A 19,425-nucleotide genomic window follows, 5' to 3' on the forward strand; every position below is an offset into this window, starting at 1 on the left:
AATTCACCCACAATCACAATTATGTCTTCAATCAGAGCCATCTCAAAGCAGGCAGGGTACCGTCTTTCTTTGGGAACAGCAGGAGGTCCAAATCAACACTCGGAGGACCAAGCGAGCTTATTCCCGTCACTGTTCTCTGCACTAATGACTGACAGATTTTCAGAGAAGGGAGCAGTCTAGTTTGGGAGGCTTTTAACTCGCAATCAGGTACCTCGGGCCTGTATGCTCCTCAGCATGTTGATCCTTCAGCAAACCAGTATGATTGCAGATATTGAATTATTCATGGGTGTCTAATGATACGTCAATCACAACTGGTTTTGTTTTATTTATTGCCGACTGTGCATAGGTTTGTGCATCCTCCAAGCTCTATTGCAAGTTAATATTGCATGATGACTGTTAGCAACGTTACACTGAGTAGAGCAACTAGCTTTTCACATCAGGGATGTTGTGCTGTTTGGCTAACAAGGCCGAATGGGGTCGGCAAGGATTTTGTATTGCCTTTCAAACGGAAAATTACATTTCAGATTGCACGTGTGCGAGGAAATTTTGTTGTGAAAGCTCCATTGTTCATGTGGCGCTTTTTCCATTCCTTTAACATCAGTCGTTGGGCTGAGGGTTAGGATTGTGCATTTCCATCGTGATGAAGGTTGCTGTTCTCCTCCAGAGTGGTCAGCCTTGGTTTTAACCAGTGGTTTTATCTCGCACATAGCAAAACCGCCTCCATCTGTTTCATGAGTTTTACTTTTTCCATTAAAAGCCGCCATTCTCTGCATAATGGGGCGTTCCAGGAGCGGTGGTTTACTTTGCCACATGAAGCGAATGACAATGCCTCGACCCCGCACGGGAACATCGAATTGCTCCCAGGAAATTCAATCAACTAAAGCATGACCAAGAACATGCAGTGAGACGGAGATTCCGGCAGGAGGAGGGTTCATCATACCGCACGCTGAATGCAGTTTAAGTCTTCTGCGGGCTGCTCCTTGAACTTGCAAGTCATTAAGTACTCGATGTCAGCAGGTGGTGCACACACTGCGTTGCTACTCAGTCATAGAAAAGACCCCCTTCTGTGAGACAGCAGGGGTGAGAGACGCTTTGCATCTCATGAGGCAGAGTTCGCCTGTCTGAGCGAGTCAAAGCTGAAAAGCAGCTAGGAGGCGGTCCGTTGAAATAGGCTTGTCTCACACATACTGCAGATCTTACCCTCTGAACCTGAAATCAAGCAAAGGCAGATATGCATGTGAACACTTAGGCAGCAGTGTCACACAAGGACTTGGAGATGAGGTCCTTTGTCCATTTCAGCTTCCTGACCAACAGCACTCTCTTTTGGAGATATTGGGTAAATAACTAGTAGGGTAATGATGGGAATACCAACAGAGGATCCCGCAGCTCTGCAGCGTCAGGGGTCCGGGACCCTGCAGCGAAACAGTCAAGAAATCGTGAAGCAGAAAGAAGGAGCAAGCCAAGAGGAGTTTAGTGCTGTAGAGCCAACCGAAGACGATAAGAGGGGAGTGAAGATGCTGCAGCTCCAGGTGGGCGCCATCAGTCACACTGGAACTGGTGGGCTCGTGTTAAGACTGCCTTATTCTCGTCTCCCAGCCTCTCTGCTGCAATAACCAACTGATGAGCCGCTGTGCATGTCTATTAAATCTTTGTGTTTCTGCGTGGATCTGTTTCCACATACTCGGTCACACAGCACCCGGGGCTACTTTTCGAGGACGAGGAATGGGCTGGATGGGGACGGTCACGCAGCATGATACTGTGGTAGAGGGAGCAACAGGCTCCCAGAGCCCCCTTGCTCAGGCATTTCCCCCCTAGTGAGCTAATCCCTGCTCCTCAGGATTAACAGACTTCACAGGGTTGGCCCCTACTGTGCTGTCAAGGCATTGCTACACCCTCCGACTCTTCGCCCAGCCACTACCTCCTTCATTCCTCCCCTACTTTTTAATCTCTCGCTCTTTTGTGTAACCCATCACAATGAACAGTTGACTGTTGGTTTTATATTATTACTAATAATCTACTTTTGGATAGCTGCATTGATCAAAAGCCAAAAAAGGTAAAACTCTGGTAGTTCTTGTATACACAGCTTAATGAATGCCTGTTGTATGTTGACATCAGTACCTCCCTTCTTATTATAAACTGTCATTTTCCATCTCCATGGAGAAGTTTTCCCTTCTCTCAATAACTAATGGGAGTCCAGGGAAAAACCGAGTTAGCCCAAATCAAGTAGATTATCACATCTCTCACTATACATGCCTCTTCATCTCCCTCTATCCTCCCCCTGGTTTCCTCATTTAACCACAATCTCCAAGCTGTCCTGCTTTTCCTGCACCGTTGCTCCCTCTGTCTCCTCATAGTGCTGATTAGGTGGGCAGGAAGATGATGGGTGTATTTGGGGCCTGTGAGGCCACCGATGTCGTTTCTGTCTGACATGCTCCAGCAAAGACATCGTCTACCCTTCATTGTCTTCTAATGGGGCACCGGGGTCTTGGAGGCATGGCGGTAGATGGTGCACGGAGGGTGTGTGCGCTTGTGTGCGTGTGCGCTTGTGTGTGTGTGTGTGTGTGTGTGTGTGCGCGTGACGGTCAAAGAGAAACACTGGCGGGTAGCGGCAGGTGTGTTCGAGAATGGCGTTAAAGGAAGGCAGATAGACACTGCAGGTAATGACTGGTACGAGCTGCTTGTGCTTCTGTCTCGCTGATAAACGACTGGCTGGCACTTCAATTTTCAGCCTTTCGAACAGGCGAGCCATTTTTCTCTCACCTTCTTTTTGCTTCTTCGCTTTTGTTTCCCTCCACATTTTCGTCTTTTCACCTTCCATCTTTCACTCCAGAAGAAGCACTCACTATAAGCTTGTATTCCCCTCGACTATTTACTGTATACCCTTTTATCTAATTACCACCCTCTCTGTCGTGCACTCGCTCAGGTTGCAGCAGGATCTTGCTGGCTAATTATCAGTGGTTAGGATGTGACAGATGCCGCCGAGGTGGTTGGCAGTAAGTTCGCTGCATAGCACTGGCAACCCTTCCCAACATCCAGGCACTGCATCTCCCAAGCACCCAGGGAGTGATCAAAACTGGAAATGGGAGGGTTACTTGTTATATATAGATTTGTCCTGTGCGTGTGTGTGTACAGCCAAGGTGAGGGTGCTCACATCAATAAAGGATAAGCGCAAACGCTAGACTATTTTCAGCTTTTACACAGGTCAGAGTTTGTGTGCAGCAGTAAAAATGTGTGTATGCATATATGTATAATACAGAGAATGAAAAAACACCCTTCGTCCTTATTGGTTAAGTACAGGTCATGATTACAGTAAAACATTAATTAATTAGATTGATTAATTGTTCAAGGTCAGGTTAGAAACAGTTTCCGTGTAATATTTTGCAATAATTTATGCTTTGATTAAATGGCTGATAGTTTTAAGACACTCAGCCTAATTTATCCTCATTTGTCCACTAACTAGTCTTGTCCAGAGTAGAAACATGGTGCTAAAGGCAAAACAGCTGGCTCATTTTTGTGTCCACTGCTATGACTTATCTAAAAAATGCATTGTACCGATTTCAAAATAATCAATGGAAAAAAATCCCCCAAAAGCAACAGTTCTGTGCTAAAATCAACAGGTTTTAGTGAATTTTTAGTCTGAGTCGGAGTATATGTGGCTCCTAACCTCACCCTGGCAACTGCCACTCAGAGCTCACAGCTGGTGGACATTTGGTAATCAACATCTTTTCTCATTTCTAGTCTATCTAAACACATCTTGATTGATTTAGCTTAAACTTTTTAGCAGTTATCAAGGCACAGGGGGGACAGGCAGTTTCTCTGGAAACTGTAGAGCCTCGTTAAATTAATGCCAGATTTACACACCCAGCTTCTCTTTAACCCACTCTTGTTTTTTGTTACTGTACGCATATGATGACATGGCATGTCCTTGTTTGTAGATTCCCTAATAAAAAGCAAGATAAACATGCTTTCACACGTCTCACCTTCTCCCCCCCACACACACACAGACCACACATATCTCCACAGTGATGGCCTACTTGGCTGCTATCAACACAGAGGCTTGCTTTGGTAATGAAGTGAGGTCTCAGCCTTCCATCTCCCATCTCGTTTTGAAGAGTGAAGGAGCAGTAATTGGTGTACGACCTACACCACCGGCAGCACTCGTGTCCCCTGTCCTACGTGACATTCCCATCCAATTAAATCTGCGTCTGCACACACACGCTCGCAGACCCTGAAAAAACCACACACACTCACAATTATCATTGCTCCCTGACTTCTTTTCCTGATAGTCTTTCAAGGTGCCTTTTAAGTTTAGATGAGTGTTGCACAGCATGTCTAAAATCTATCGACATGCAGAATATGTCTTTGTCTGTACAGCTGGATTGTGTGCTGAGGCATTGAGGAAAGAGAGTTGTACTCTGAATGAGTTCATTTTCAGGGATTATGGGTAAATCTGTGGGGCCAGTGGATGGATTGCTCTCTGTCTCTCAAGGATTAGCTGAAGGTGACACTGAGGTGGGAGAGCTGTGTCCATCTGTGTTTGTATGTGCTCCCATAGTCCTGTTTGTGTGTGTGTGTATCTATGCATGGTGTATAGAGTAAGTCTGTTATTAGCCCAAAATGTGTTGTAATCCATCAGAGTTAATGAGACGTGCGTGTGCTCTCCAACAGCGATGGCAGTGGAGTGTGTTTTGTGTATGTCTTTTGACTGACCTTGACTCCAGTCTGTCAGAGGAGCGGACTCCCAGGCTGTCCATACGGAGAGCAAGACTCCATCAGATCCCCAGATGTCATCCTACACAGTCTGTCAGATGTTTTTACTGTGAGCAAATTTTAAGCACAACAGCACTGCCCTTGAGGAGAAGTATGGCAATCTGGGAGTTCATAACTACGAAATATTTTCAAAGGTTAAATCATTGGATCACAACATGATACTGGACTTTTTTAGTGTTCAAAGATGCATTTTCTTGGTCATAGGAAGCCTTGAGACATCATAAAGAAAAATCGTTGCATTTATTCATCTTTTTAGCGATAGTTCTTGTGGAATTTTTTTTGAGACAAGCCACTTCGAAAGATCGTTCAGCGGATATAAATTCAAACATTTAACAGTTTGTTGCTTACAGTATATCCAGACTTTAGCAGACATCGCTAAATGGAAACAAGAGATCACAAATCGACTTTTTAAAGGGTTCCAAAGTAGCCAACTGCACTGTATCCACAGTGTTAATCCAATTGTCTCTTGTACAAGAGGCAAAGTCAGCCGGCTAACACTATTCTCTGTCAGTTCTCCTCTTTATAGATTGCCAAATCAACAGTGTGCAACGTAGGATACATTTTCACGTAGCAATAGGTGATTGTCATCGTGCATCACATCACTGATGAACTTTAGCTCTGTAAAATGTCAGTCGTTTAGATGGTCATGGATAGAATGGACATTTTCATTTAATATATTAACGCTGACAAAATGGTTAGCGAACGTGGACCTCACCCATTAATTTGAAACTAAACAAAAAATGACTGACTGAAGCATTTTATGTTAATAGTATCAGTCAATTTTAAGAGTAAAAAAAAATCCATTCAAATTTCATTCCCGTGCTACCCTAAAAAGCTATTTTTACCAATTTTTGTGACTGTGTTAGCTTGTGGTGCTAGCATGACTTCATCACATTGATAACTGCCTGAGCTTTGACTTGCTACATGTTTCCTACAGCATATTTGCAGACCCCTCAAGTGTTAGTAAGCGTAATTTCTAAGGTTAGAAAAAAATTGCTGTCGCTTGCAATAACTAACCGTGGATAGCGCTGACGAAACGTAGTGAGGCATTGTAACCTAATCGGCTAACAACTGGAAACAATTCTCCAGTTCAAAGTTTTTTCTTTTGAGCCTAATGCCAAATGCTACATTTGCTACACAGTTCCCACGATGGAGCCACAAGCCTGTAAGCAAAAATGTGCGCTCCGTATGCCACACATTCACATTTGTGAGTGACAATAAGCTATTTCTCTATGAGGAAGGACTCAGTAGATTTCACCATCCGATATTGATTAGAAACCTGGAGTGAGAGAACACACTCCAGGTTTCCAGGCTGTGGCATGCAGAGAAAATCAACACGGGGAACAGAGGGTGTATGCACACGAGTTCAGATTAGTTGGATCGGAGCTGCGGGTTTTGTTTTCATCGCTGAATATTTGCGTGGAGCTCGGTCTTTTTACACTTTCCTGTGATCCGTGTTGATTGAGTTGGAAACAACACAGAAGTGTCCACATGTCTGCCTACATGTCCTGCAGGTAAAATGTCACAGAAGATTGTAAATCTGAGGACATACTGCTGCTGTGGTTTGGAGACATGCACAGTATGTGTGAGTTGTGGTGCCCAACAGACAGCAGGGTGATATAGGAGGTGTGGGCGCAGGCCTCACAGTTTCTGTGATGTGCTCTGACACACAGATGGCAGCTGACACAACACCAATAGACACTCACTCTTTCCTCGCACACCCACTCTCACTCCTCCTCCCGAAAATGGATGCTCTTGTTACACGCCTCAATCATCTGACTTGATTGACAGATTGGCAGATTAATGCAAAAAATATCATCAAGCACCCTCCTTCGCTGGTTTTCTCTCTTCCTCTATACCTACTTCATCTGTTATATTTCACCTGTCTTCATTTTACCAATTTCCTTCCTTGTCACAATGATTGTTCCAAGGTGTTCAAAGCACTGCTTGAGACATTAGAAGATGAGAAAAGAAGAGGGAGGTCACAGAAGAATGAGTTCAGATAAGCTTTCATGGTCGTCGCCACTAGCCTTCTCTGTCAAAACAGCCCACATGCACATTAGAGAGAGGTTCTGTGAGTGTGTGCCAAAAGAAGCCCAAATGTTGAGCAGCTCCAACAAGATTTAACTTTTACCTGGACTTCATAGAGTGGATCGCGTCTCGCTCTTGAGATTTTCCCCCACCTAGCTACTAATGAACTTTCTGGGCAAATATGAAAAAATGTTAATGCAAGCAAATGATGCCTGTATCTGTGTGCAAATTGTTTTGAACGCCCTCCAGGCTGGAGCTCATTCACACAGTAGCACTGTTTGCCTCAAGCCAAATCACAAGCTCTCAGTTCATTACTTCTGACAGGACACAGAGAGGCTATGAGGGATTGATGCACTCACATACGAATGCTGCTCCTCTCTTCTCACGCCGGTTCCAGTGCCATTATTGAAACCAAATTAACTACTGCCGAACATGGCGCTGCATATGGATGGCTTCGTATTGAGGTCTCTGGGTTTAATGATGCCTGCTTTGAGCTAAATGCTAATATCAGCACGCAATAAGGCTCAAAATAAGAATGTTAACATGTTTAAAATGCGCTCATAATTTCTGTTTGCTTGTAGGCAAAAGGTAGAAGCGGAGGCTGCTAGTGTTTGTTTGGAAATCCAAGCATTGGACAAATGGAAACTTTGTCTTGAATAGTGTATATTTAGCCGTCCACACCTGGGGAAACAATTAACCAAAATTAACTTCTTCACATGACAAAGAACGCAATGTTTTCATTCACAAACCCGTTCTCTAACAAAGTGGAATTCTCAACTTAACCCACAGTTTTTGCGGTCCACTTTAAGGATGAGGGTGTGTGTGTGTGTGTGTGTGTGTGTGTGTGTGTGTGTGTGTGTTTTTGGGTCCGTGTGTGTGTGTGGGCAGCAGGGAGAGAACACAAGATAGACTGAGAGATAGTGTTGACACAAGTAAGTTAGATAGCTTCAGTGTGGCAGGGATTAATGTGAATTCGTAACTTAAGGGCATGGGTTGCTGCTCGATAAAATCTAGAGCATCAGCTCCTTTCAGTTAGCCGATGAGTGCTTTTCTTATTATTTTTATTTATTTATTTATCTTTTAACTAAATTCTATTTCAGTTCCAGTGTACGCACTCAGTTCTTAAAGGTTACTCCGCTGTGGGACCTGTAACTGTGGGTAACAGTTTAAATGGATGGAGGTTTTTTTTTTTCAGGGTGCTTTTCCTGTTCGTGCTGTCAGGGTTCGTGTGTGTCGTTCCGGTGTGGTTGTAACTCCGGGATGATGCACTTCTCTGACTGTTAATGGATCTTTTTCGCTGCTGGAGAGGTGCATGAGCCTGTGTGGTTTTGTTATTTGAGCGAGATGTTTTATTTCGCTCTTCCGTTCTCCCCCTTTCTCTATGTAAAAAAAAAGAAAAAGACTTTGGTGTGGGGAAATGAAACATGTTACTATCTCAGTGACTGGCAGCCCACCTATTATAATTTATCTCGGGGCCGCGCAGTCCATCTTCTCCACTACACTTTCAGTTCAGTATAGGCGATGATGCTTTCCTCTGTGATTACACTGCATTTTTTATGGGGTTTTGTGGTAGGTATTTCATGTAATGTGTGGTCGGGGATTGGGGGTGTAAGGTCAGCATCCACATGCAGGAATTGGCCAATAATCTTCCAAAATGGTTACCTGCTTTATGAGATGCATTTTTTTTCTTCAGTTATTCTAAAGCACTGCATCAACATTACCATTGCCGGCTGCCTGTATTGCATTACTCTGTATCCGATTCATTAACTTTATTCTGCTTTGCTGATGCATGTTGGTACTGCTTCACTGCGGCTTCTCCACAATCACAAGAAAACAGGATTCCAGTCACACACACACATGCCCGTGCACGTCTTTTAGATGTATACTGCCACCGAGAAAATCTAAAGGCAGCCTGCATAACGACTGGCACTTTACTGCATCCATTAATTTACATGATCCATGACTCAGATGTATGTTTCCTGGTTCACGTTACAAAGGGAACGCCTGCGGGGCAATTTCTGCTTTTATGCCAGATTTCCTTTGCTTGCCTGCATCATCACGGGGTGACGCATCCTCAGCTGGTGAAGCCCACGTCCGTACACATGTTCCAAGTTTTAGAAGATGACACAAATGGATTCAAGAACACCGTTCCTATTTTCTTTCAGCTTTCTCTCGGTGCGTAGCGCGAACATCATCTTGAAGGCTGGAGAGGAAAAAAAAAAACTGCATTTGAAAGCAGTAACAGAAATAACTGGGATCGGTGGTGTTAATTCGTGTCATTCATTTATTTTTAGGATTTAGAAAAAAAAAAGATTGAAATTAGCTATCAGTTGATCTGACTTACAGGTGTTGTCCATCTGGTATACGGCATTCCTCTGTGCCATACGACTACAATGTTGTTCATAGACAACATCAGTGAGCTGTGTGTGAACATAAGCATTCTACAATGTTGGATAATTACAGTAAATTACAGAGACATCAATACTGATGAGGTGATCCAATGATTATTATTCTTCCACAAAAATGAGTCCCCAATAAATGCTGTGGTCCAGTGTTTCCCAATGCTGGTCCTCAGGACTCACCTGAATGTCTTATTGCTGCAACACATCTGAAGACTGCGACTGAAGGCTACTTAAAGACACCATGAGACCGCTTTTCCAAGAGGGTTCAGGCTGTGTTGAAGAATAAAGAAGGCCATACCAAATATTGACCTACAAGCCTGTTAGAATTGTACAAACCAAATCCATTTACGTTTGCATGTTTGCATGACCTACTGTATCTCCTGCCTCAAATGGAATCTCGCAGAACTGCTTTGAGATGATTTTTGACGTGCGCTGCCATTCCGATGGCAGTTTGAGCCCCACCATTTACTCAAACCTGTTATGTAGTAATAATCAAGTCTCCATGCTTTGCTGACAGATATATTTAGGCTGCGTCTAATTCTTCATCAGCAGTACGCAGAGCAAGGTAGGTCGGCAGGTGCAGAGCTGGCTAATCCGTCTGCCGTCGACATAACAAACACGACAGGTGCAACTGCATCTTCACCACGGCAACTGTCCAATTTCCCCTGTTATCAAATGTTATGGCTCTCATCCAGTCTGGTCACAGGAGGACAAAGACCAGAGAGATGTTAGTTAGTTGGCCCCCTTGTACCGACAGAGCTGCAATGAGGGGGCTACCTCCCACATAACTGTTTCAAAATTTGATTTCTGAATTGTCCATATGTCAGTCGCAGCCTGGCTCCAAGCAGGATTTTTATCCAGATTACATTTTCAGAAACAAATTTAGGTTAGAGTCTGGCCTCTTTCTTTCATTTGCAATTCTTCCTACTCTTCTTATCAGTCTGTTATTGTGCCTCTCGCCCCGAATAAAAGCACCCGATGCTACGCCGCTTGTTCTGCTGTAATCTTGCAGCTGCATTTCAGAGATGATTGTCCCTGTGTGATGAAACGAGCCCCGTCAGGTGCTACAGATGATTACATGACTTCATGCAGCGATCAGTCTTTGTGTACAAACATTTATTTATTTCTTTAAAAAAAAAAAAGCCATCGATGTGGTGCAACACGTTGATGGATAAACTCCTACAGTGTCTTAACAACAATGCGAAAGCTCCGTCTACCTTCACAGGAAAGAGAAGCACAGATGAAGTCTTTGTAATCAATGCTGTATCGTGTTTTTTTTTTTTTTCGACTCCTCCGTCTCTTCTGCCATGGCGATATACTCAAACCATATACACTCACTTTCTGTCTTTCTGGTGTCAGGCTTGATGTCACGGTTCACATTAAATACTTGCTGGTGAATCACTGGATGAAAGCAGCATTGTGTTTACATTAATGGCCTTTTATGGCTTATTTTCCATGATATGCTTCTTACTGAAAGACGGTCTCCCATTTGAGTGACTCTGGTTATTTGACTTGAGATGCTACATCTTTGCTCACTGCTTTGAAGCCAGAATCTGGAATTGGGAGAAAGCTCACTCATTTTATGAAACTATATACTCTTAAAGTCCAATGGGAGGATTATGTTTCTTTGTTGTTGATTTTGTCTGTCCTTTGTGTTAAACCCCCTCTCTCGTCAGCTCTGTTTGTCTTAATTACATGCCCATGAGTTTATTTTCCCTGAAAGCGATGCCCTCGTGCATTGAAATGGCATAAATATAACTCTACACCTTTGCCTCATTTAGTATGCGCAGCTCTGTGAGTATGCAAATTAAGCCTGAGTGTATCTCTGCCACTCGCCTGGCTGCAGCTGCTCACCCTCAGCTCTGCTCAGTCATCGGTTCAACCACACTATCCAACCGCTAATAATGTGTGGCTTATGTTTCATAAGGCATGCCCCCCCCACAACTTGACATGATTCATTCCTTGGCTTTGTTACGTTTAAAGCCCTGACTGTCCGAAACTGTGTTTCAGAAACTGTTACTGAACTTCTAAGGTGGAAATGCTTCGCCGAGGTACCTGCTGCTTATTTAGCTCACGTGTTTTAGCTTATATTAATGCTATATTGACTTAACTTGGCTTGTAACAGTTTATTTTTATTTTTTTTTGGGGGGGGGGGGGGGGGGGGGTAGCATATGTATGCTAATGTCAATGTTTTCAGCTTTAATGGTATGTTTTCTCTACCATCTCCCATGGGGGAGTTTGTTTACCAGCGAGCTGCTATCTTTGTCTGCTTTAAGACTGAACCAAAATGTTAGCGCTGGGGGCTATGTAAAGATTTTAATACCGAGTTCAGTCTTTTTTTTTTTCTTCTTCTTATATCTCATCTCCACCAGCTGCTTGCTGCAGCCCTGTTGTATTTTTTGTCTGTCCTTTAATCAGCATCACTCGGCACAGTCTGAAGCTTAAATTTACAAATCTCCCGCTAGTGTAGTCCGAAGGGTAATTACGTCTGCCAGAGTCTGACTCCCTCTATCTCAGCAGGGCCCAGTTACTCAATCTGATACCGGTTTGTGGATGGGTGCGTGTGTGTGTGTCCATGTTTAAGCAGCGCTAATTGGCACTCTTGAGTGTTTCGAGTCCACCTCTCTTAGTGTCCTCGGTGTCACCACCTCCTCAGACTGACAGGTGATTTAAACCCATCCTCTCAGCAGCAGTTGCCAAGGACATTATCAGGCCCCTAGGAGAATATTCCCAAAGGCTCAATCGCACCATCTCCTCTCGCACTTTATCTAACAGCCCTCTCACGAGAAGGTGGATGCAGGTATGGCTCCCGGGTGTCATTTAAATTCTGCTGGACCTCAAATGTCACAGGGCCTGTAGCAGTAAATACTCCAACTTTTTCTTTCATGCGCTCCAACGACATACAGGTATTTTTCCAGGCACCTGTGCACTAACGAAGGTCGTTGATCACAGCAGAAATCTCTGATTAAAAAAACTGCTTTCATGTGAGAGTCTCCTTTTAAACTATCTCCCAAGTGTTTAAGTCTAAAGTTTGTTGTCCGATGGATGTTGGCTAAAGGTGTTTTTATTTGACAACAAAGACACAACCTTGATTAGGGAGGCTTGCTTTGGATGTGTGTTTTAATCACAGATCCCGGACCCGTTTGCGACTCTTTAATGAGGCCCGCTCCAGCTGGAGAGCTGTCGGTGTGGCGGCTTTGATCAGTGGCCCGTAGACACAGGATTATACCGCTAACACGCGGCGCTAATGGAACCATGAGTCAAACAGCACTCACACACACTCATCTAAACACGTGCCCTTGTTGCGCGCACGTCAAGCACAAATGCAAATGTAAGAAATATACATAAAAATACACACACTCGGCATCTGACAAGGGCACAGTCCAGGAAGTCAGTGCCTGGTTTTCTCACAGCCCGTCGTGTCAGGCCCTTTCATCTGGGCTCAACATTGAAGACTCTGCCAAAGAGGGCTCAGTATGGAAGGTCCAAAGCTCAGCACTGACACACAGCCCAGCTCTTGAGACTAATGGCTAGTAGCTCGCAGCATATGTTGTTTTGTGTAATTGCTTTAATTGCTGTCATTGTACGTAATGGTTGGGCTTTTTCATCTTCCCTGGTGGTGTAGGCATTCTGCTAATTATATCTGTCAGCTTTGCAACCAAAATGAGTGTTTCACAGTAAATTCAGTGCAGTAGAACCCTTAAAATCTCTTTGTTTCTGTGAGCTGTTGGTGTGTGTGTGTGTGTGTTCCCTTATTGTGGACGTGTTCAAGAAGTGAGGTTAAGACTTTACTTTAGTCCAGTTTGACCTGCTTGTTTCTCTTGAGTTCTTTGGTTTTGAAATTCTAACTATCAAAGTATAAAATTACAGTTGGTGGAAAATTCGTCGTCTTCTTTTGTCTGTGCAGATACGACACTATTACCAACTTGTGGGAGACGGTGACTCCTCTGCCGAAGCCGGTCCATTCCGCGGCCGCCACAGTGTGCGGAGGGAAGATCTACGTGTTCGGAGGTGTGAATGAGGCCGGGCGCTCAGCGGGCGTCCTCCAGTCATATGTACCGCAGAGCAACACCTGGAGTTTCATTGAATCTCCCATGATAGGTAAGTTACAGCACACATTGATCTTGCCATTAGTACATGCTGTGTCCTTGGAAACTTTTTGCCATTGTTACCATCGCCTTTTCTCATGGGGCGGCCATTTTCTGGTGAACACTAGGTCGTGGTTTGATATTTCTGAGGATGTGGACTATGTTTTCTCTCACTGTACCTTTAATTGTGCCATTTTGAGTTTAGAAGACACTCGCAAGCTAAGTAAGCTCTCCTTCACGATAAAAGGAAAACGCATAAATGCTACAGCTGGGATGGACAGAGAGCAAAAGAAATTAAACAAGACTTCTGCACCACCTCTTCGCTCTTTAGGCTTTGGAAAATTTGGCCTATGGTGACAGAACACCTACCAAATTGGTTTATTTTTTTCAGATGAAAGAAGATCAAGTGAGTTTGGTGCAAAGTGCAGAAAAGTCACTTAGACCCTGACCTCTGTGCAGACAAGTGTTCCAGATTTTTTCTCAATATGCTGTCCATACAAACACTTCACAGTGGAGGATTCCTGCTGGAGATGCACTCGATGTAAGGCATGAGGTGCAAGACATCAACTGCGTAGATCACACTGGAGGCTGGCCATGATTGTACACTGTGTGCTCAACGACATGTAAAAGATAGCAGCTGAGGATCCTTGAAGACTGTTTTTTAAATTTTTTTATTATTTGATTTCAACGCCACATGTACAGTCATGTGGATAAGAAAGAATATCCCCTTTCCATTTTTAGGTTTGATAAAGTCTGTAAAAAGCACAGTGGAAAAAGTCCCTCGCACCAGCACATTTCCAGTTAAATTTGTCTCACCTGCTTGTTTTCCGGGCATGTTAATTTGACTCTGGTTGTACAACGGGTCGCTCCACAAGAGCAAACACTCTCTTCTCTCACACGCCACACCTCAGGAACATTTCAGGAGTCCAGTTACACGTTTGAAAGCAGTTTATGAGATGTTTGCATGTGTCTCAAGGGTAAGTGGCACATACTGCTACAATAGTCGTGTATCACTTCATATGCATGTACTCCTTTACTTATTCACATCTCGCTATCACATTTAAGGGCAACAAAGATTCTCTGGCCCTCAACGATGGTTGCCTAGCAACACTGTTCTCACAACTCTATCCACTTGAACGCATTCCGTTTCGTGTCATGAACTTGACTTAAGCAGTCAGAGTCATAAACTCCTCATGGCCAAGTGAAAGCAACTCAGAGCACTGTGTGTTGACGTTCATTGACCGTCTCACAGCTTTGTGATCTTCCATTTGACATGTTGTTAAATTGTGTATACAGCAGTTTATATCCGCCTTCTTCGTATACCAAAGTGAAAATAAATCCAGCTCCACTCGAGTGCAAATAGAGTGAGAACCTGTGTGTGTCAGTCTTGTACTTACTGATTAGGGCATGATCTTTTTCTTTCCTCTTGCTTTTTCTCCTTATTATTATCATCACACTCTTCTTTTTTTTTTTCCTTCTCACTTTATTACTCTGTTATTGTAATGCGAGAACCATCGCCGGAATGATGTGCGAGTGCGACCACTGCCCCAGACGTGCCGTTGGTCAAACCTGGAGCAGCATTCCAGTCGAAGCCACCAGGGACATGTAAAGGATGCGAAGGAGTCACAAAAAATACTCTATGTAACCAAGCTGCCATAACTTCAAGCTTAGCAGGGAGTAAACAGTGTACGGCAAAAGACTCAGACGTGTTCGCAGTGCAAAGATCGTATCCACCAGCTGTCGTCCCCAGTCCCACCAAAATGATTGTGTTAAAGTAATAATTTGACTATTTCAGAAAGGATGAGATAATTAGATAAGAAGGTTGACGTAGTCTTTACTCTATTCCTAACAATTTGTTAGGCAAATGTAGTTCCCAGGCAACCAGCAGAGACACGAGGAAGGTTCTGATTCAGACTACTAAAATGGTCACAACCCTCTAAATAAAGTAGGAAACTGGCATTTTTCACAGTGAGCAAATGAGATATGACTTACTAATTAGGGAGATTTCGACATGCTGAAATGCAGTTTGTTACCTTTGGCCACAGCCTGGCTTTATGTTTCCAGTCTGTGAGCTAATCCAGGCTAACAAGCTGCTGCCTCTCGCCTTGTGTTTACCACACAGAGATGAGAGTTGTATTGATCTCCCCATTTTGATCTCATAATAAGCATGCGTCCTAAAATAGTGAAGTGTTCCTTTAAAATTGTATCTTAAAAAGAATTATGGGGCACCCAGGTAGCCTCAGGGTTAAGATGCATACTGTATGTGCTAAAAATAATAAAAAAACGCTGAAAAATAGAGCTTGGGCAAAATAAGAAGCGATGACTGTATCTTAATTCAAATCTTTCCAACAAGCAGCACCTCCTTCAGCACTGTAGCTCAGAAACTTGCTCTCTGCCATTAACACCTTATCAGACAGGAGTACTGTCGGGGAAAATGCTCATTATGTAACACGGGTGTTTGGAGAGAAAGCTGAATGCCATTATAGGGCTCGCAAAGCAGCTGGCAGAGGAGAAATGAGAGAAAAGTCTCATACACACACACATAGATCCAGACGCTCACAACCTCTGCTTACCTCATATCGGCAATACAAACCCCCGGGGGTACCAGTACACGGCGCATGAATTATGCAACAAGCCAGGTTCCTCCGCACGCGTGTGTTTGTGTTTTTTGTGTATGTGACACAGCTGCACACAGACAGACAGACAGACAGACAGACGGACAGATAGGCAAACAAACAGACCGACCGTCATCTGTCAGGGTGTAGATGAGCCGGCGTCTTGACAGCCAGCACGCCAGGAGATAATAGACGGGTTTAGTGCTTCCTGTGAAATTGGGCCGGCGGTGATTTTATGAGCCGGTGGGGAGCGCTTTCTCGAACAGCCCTCTGCCTCCTTCCATTGCTCTCCACGTCTAATCTGTCTGTTCATCTTTCTCCCTCTCAACCCCCCAATCTCGCTTAGTCTCACTGTGTCCCCCTCCACAACCCACCCCACCCAATTTCTCGCAGTCTCTCAGCAGTCTTATCGACTGACACAAATACAGCTTTGTGTGTTTTCTGCGACTGTACACCTGTGTCTGTGTGTGCATGTGTGTGTGTGTTTTCCATCTGCACGGACCATCTCCCGCGCGGACAGCAAATGGGTTTCACAAACACTTATCAGGACTGACATCCTGTCTCTTGTGAAAAATACTGCTCGTGCCAAATATAGTCCCTCCAACAAGTCTGTCGAGGTAAGCAGGGTCTCAGCAGCATCTCCGTTTTCCTTTGTCTCCCATAGATGCGTGTGCCGAGCGGCGAGTGTACCGCTGTGAGCGCTGACCGCAGCTGAGCACATTCACAGCTACTTAAGAAGTCTCATTGCTTTATTCCTCATGGGTCGGCTCACCCAAATTACCAAAATGCAGAGGTTTTGAGGTATCAGACTCTGCGGTTTCTGCCTCAGCCCCAATCCAAGGATCCATCCAAGGAATTTTGTTTGTGGTGTTCACACAAAGAGAGATGACATTTTTTTTTAAGTTAATAATAATTCAGCACACAACTAGACCTTTAGAAGGTCATTGGTTCTCCGACTCATCCAAACAGTGTTCTGGCAATCCTTGATAAATATTTGCTTTTCTTAAAAATGTTTAGTTTGACTTGCAAACTTTTAAAATCCCTGCACAACTTTGGCTTTGTTTATTCAGATCTCCCCTTCTCGAGATTCATTTTTATACGTTGTGTAATTTTATTCCTATAAAAAGATATTTTGGAGAGAAACATTTTTTTCAGTCGCTGCTGTAGAACCACACAGCCTCCTTATTACAATCCCACAGGGCAGAGCAGACGTCTGTCGATCCAGCTCTTTTATCCATTCAAACGTAATGGCTCTTTTTGAATACGCCTATTTGAAAAAGGCTCCACGAATTCGTATCCGTCAGAATGAATTGTATGGTCTTTTCTCTCGTTATTGGGTTCAAACTGCGATATGTTCACTTTGTTTGTGAACACATACCCGCAGATCCATACGCCTGCTAAACTCTGCTGGACATTTTGTCAAATGTCGACGTGCTGAAGCATCGAGCCACGATGACGGACACGGCTGCTCAAACATCACAGCAGCAGGTTAGATATGTTAGCATGTTGATGTTAGAATTTGGCTCAAAGCACCACTGTGCTGAGACTGTAGACTTGAGATTTTTCTTCGTGACACAGCTGATTTATGAACTTTTTCTGGGCTTCCCTCTTCTCCCTCTGCATTGTTTTATTCTGTTAACTACTTTCTCCTGAAAAACAGCCCTTGGGGAAACTGTGCAGGGCTTTTTCAGTAGAGAAATGGAGGTACTGATTCTGGCACAATGTATGAGGAGATTCTGGTGATAATTTTTCAAAGTGCCATTTACTTCTACAAAGTTATACAGAAGGCAGATGCTTTCAGACCTAAAGTTCGCAGCATCTTCATGTAATTTAAAACCGTAATTAAGTTAATGTGCGACATCAGATCTGACGGCCTGAGAAATTTGACTGACAACAAATGACCAACTGACCAGAGGTCCGCTTGTGGATTACATTCCCTTTTTAATTCTACACAGTTTACTAAAGAGATATTATGCAAAACAAACAAAAATCGATTAAATGAAATCAGACATTATGTGCATTAAGCACTGAAATAGGGTCTTTTACTGTCAAGGTCGCATGATTGGTTGAATTTAGTGTACTCTGTGTCGTTATCTTAGTAGTTATACACTTGTTGTGAAATGACTCATACTCTACAACACCACTCAGCAAGAGGCATCAAAAGGAACCCTCAAAACAGATCAGGGACAAAGTTCTCGAAAGGTTCAGATAAGGTTTTGGTTGTGAAATATTATTTAAAAACTCAAAATATCTCACTGACCATTATTCCATTCCAACATAAGAAAATGGCAGACCCCGAAAACATACAGACTTTCTGCCGGAACTGGTCATTTTGAGCTACAGTTGCTCTTTTATTGGATGGAGCACCTCCCGTTGCGTCCCCCCACCCCCCCTTGCCTGGACCAGGTCCTGAGTCTGACACCCCCCCATCCAGGAACATCCCTCAAAAGCTTCAATTGTGAAGATGCTATGACCCAAATGTGTCTAATGGTCGCAATTTGACCCTCATTAAAGTAAAAAATCTGTGTTTGTTTTATAATCAGAAAGATAAGTAAAGATCAAATATGGACGATGCAAGAGTAAGCAGGCTGAACCGCAGCAGAAAGAGCTGTGAACTCCTGTAAGCCTCATCGAGCAGGCCTCATTATATCTACACCTTCACAGATGCAGCTAATTAAGACCGTTAACACACTGAAGCCTATGCAACACCAAAGGGCCCTAAGATAACCCTGAAGGGGCTGCAAAGCTCCACAGCAGAGATATGAGAGTCTATCCATAGGGCCGGTTTTAGCTCCGCACTCCACAGAGCTGAGTGAGCAGCGAGTGCATTTGAGAGCCTCTCCAAGCATGTAGAAGACGGTGCTCCTCCACCATCCCCACACTGAGGCATGGCAGTGGCATCATCATGCAATGGGGATGTTTTTTACCGACATTAGTTTGCACAGAAGGGATGAAGAATGGTGCTAAATCCTGGCAATTTCCAGAGTAAAACTACCAGAGATTTCAAACTGGGACAGATGTTCACATTTCTCTGCTTAGCATGGTGCTGAAACAACACTCGAGTGGTTTAAGGGGGCACATTTAAATGTCCTTGTGAAAGCCCAGACCTTTGGGAGCTTGGAAGGAGTTGAGGCAGTTTTGTTGAGAGCAATGGGCAAAAATCCCTTGTGGCTGGATGTGGCGAGTTTATAGAAACATACCGCAAGAGACTTTCAGCTGCATTTGCTAGAAGTCTACAAAATGTTGACCTTGGGAGGTGAATACTTATGTTTATTTATTTCTGGGTTTTTTTTCACTAGGATTTTTGTTCATGAAATGATACAAAGGCTTCAGAAATCCATTTTGGTCAGAAGGCAACAAAACAGGTGGAAAAGAAATGCCAAAGAGGTCGAATAGTTTCGCAAGGCACTGTATACCTCCTTTATTTGTCAGCTCTGATTCAGAAAGGAGGTGTTTGCTTGCCTGAATATGTCAAAAAACTTATATATAAAAACTTATTTTTTGTGACGACTTAAAAAC

The 19,425-nt window shown here is 43.7% G+C and overlaps 1 protein-coding gene across 1 annotated transcript in view; it reads left to right on the plus strand.

Moving 5' to 3' along the window:
• LOC140267162 (kelch-like protein 29) overlaps positions 1-19,425 on the plus strand; it is a 210,836-nt gene that overhangs the window by 180,974 nt on the left and 10,437 nt on the right. Inside the window, exon 13 of the mRNA XM_072362354.1 lies at positions 13,111-13,304. Coding sequence (XP_072218455.1) covers positions 13,111-13,304 — 194 coding nt within the window. The remainder of the gene's footprint in view (positions 1-13,110; positions 13,305-19,425) is intronic.

The sequence above is a fragment of the Leuresthes tenuis genome, unplaced genomic scaffold (assembly GCF_036924035.1).
Source record: "Leuresthes tenuis unplaced genomic scaffold, fLeuTen1.0.hap1 SCAF_13, whole genome shotgun sequence".
In the NCBI taxonomy this organism is placed as follows: Eukaryota; Metazoa; Chordata; class Actinopteri; order Atheriniformes; family Atherinopsidae; genus Leuresthes; species Leuresthes tenuis.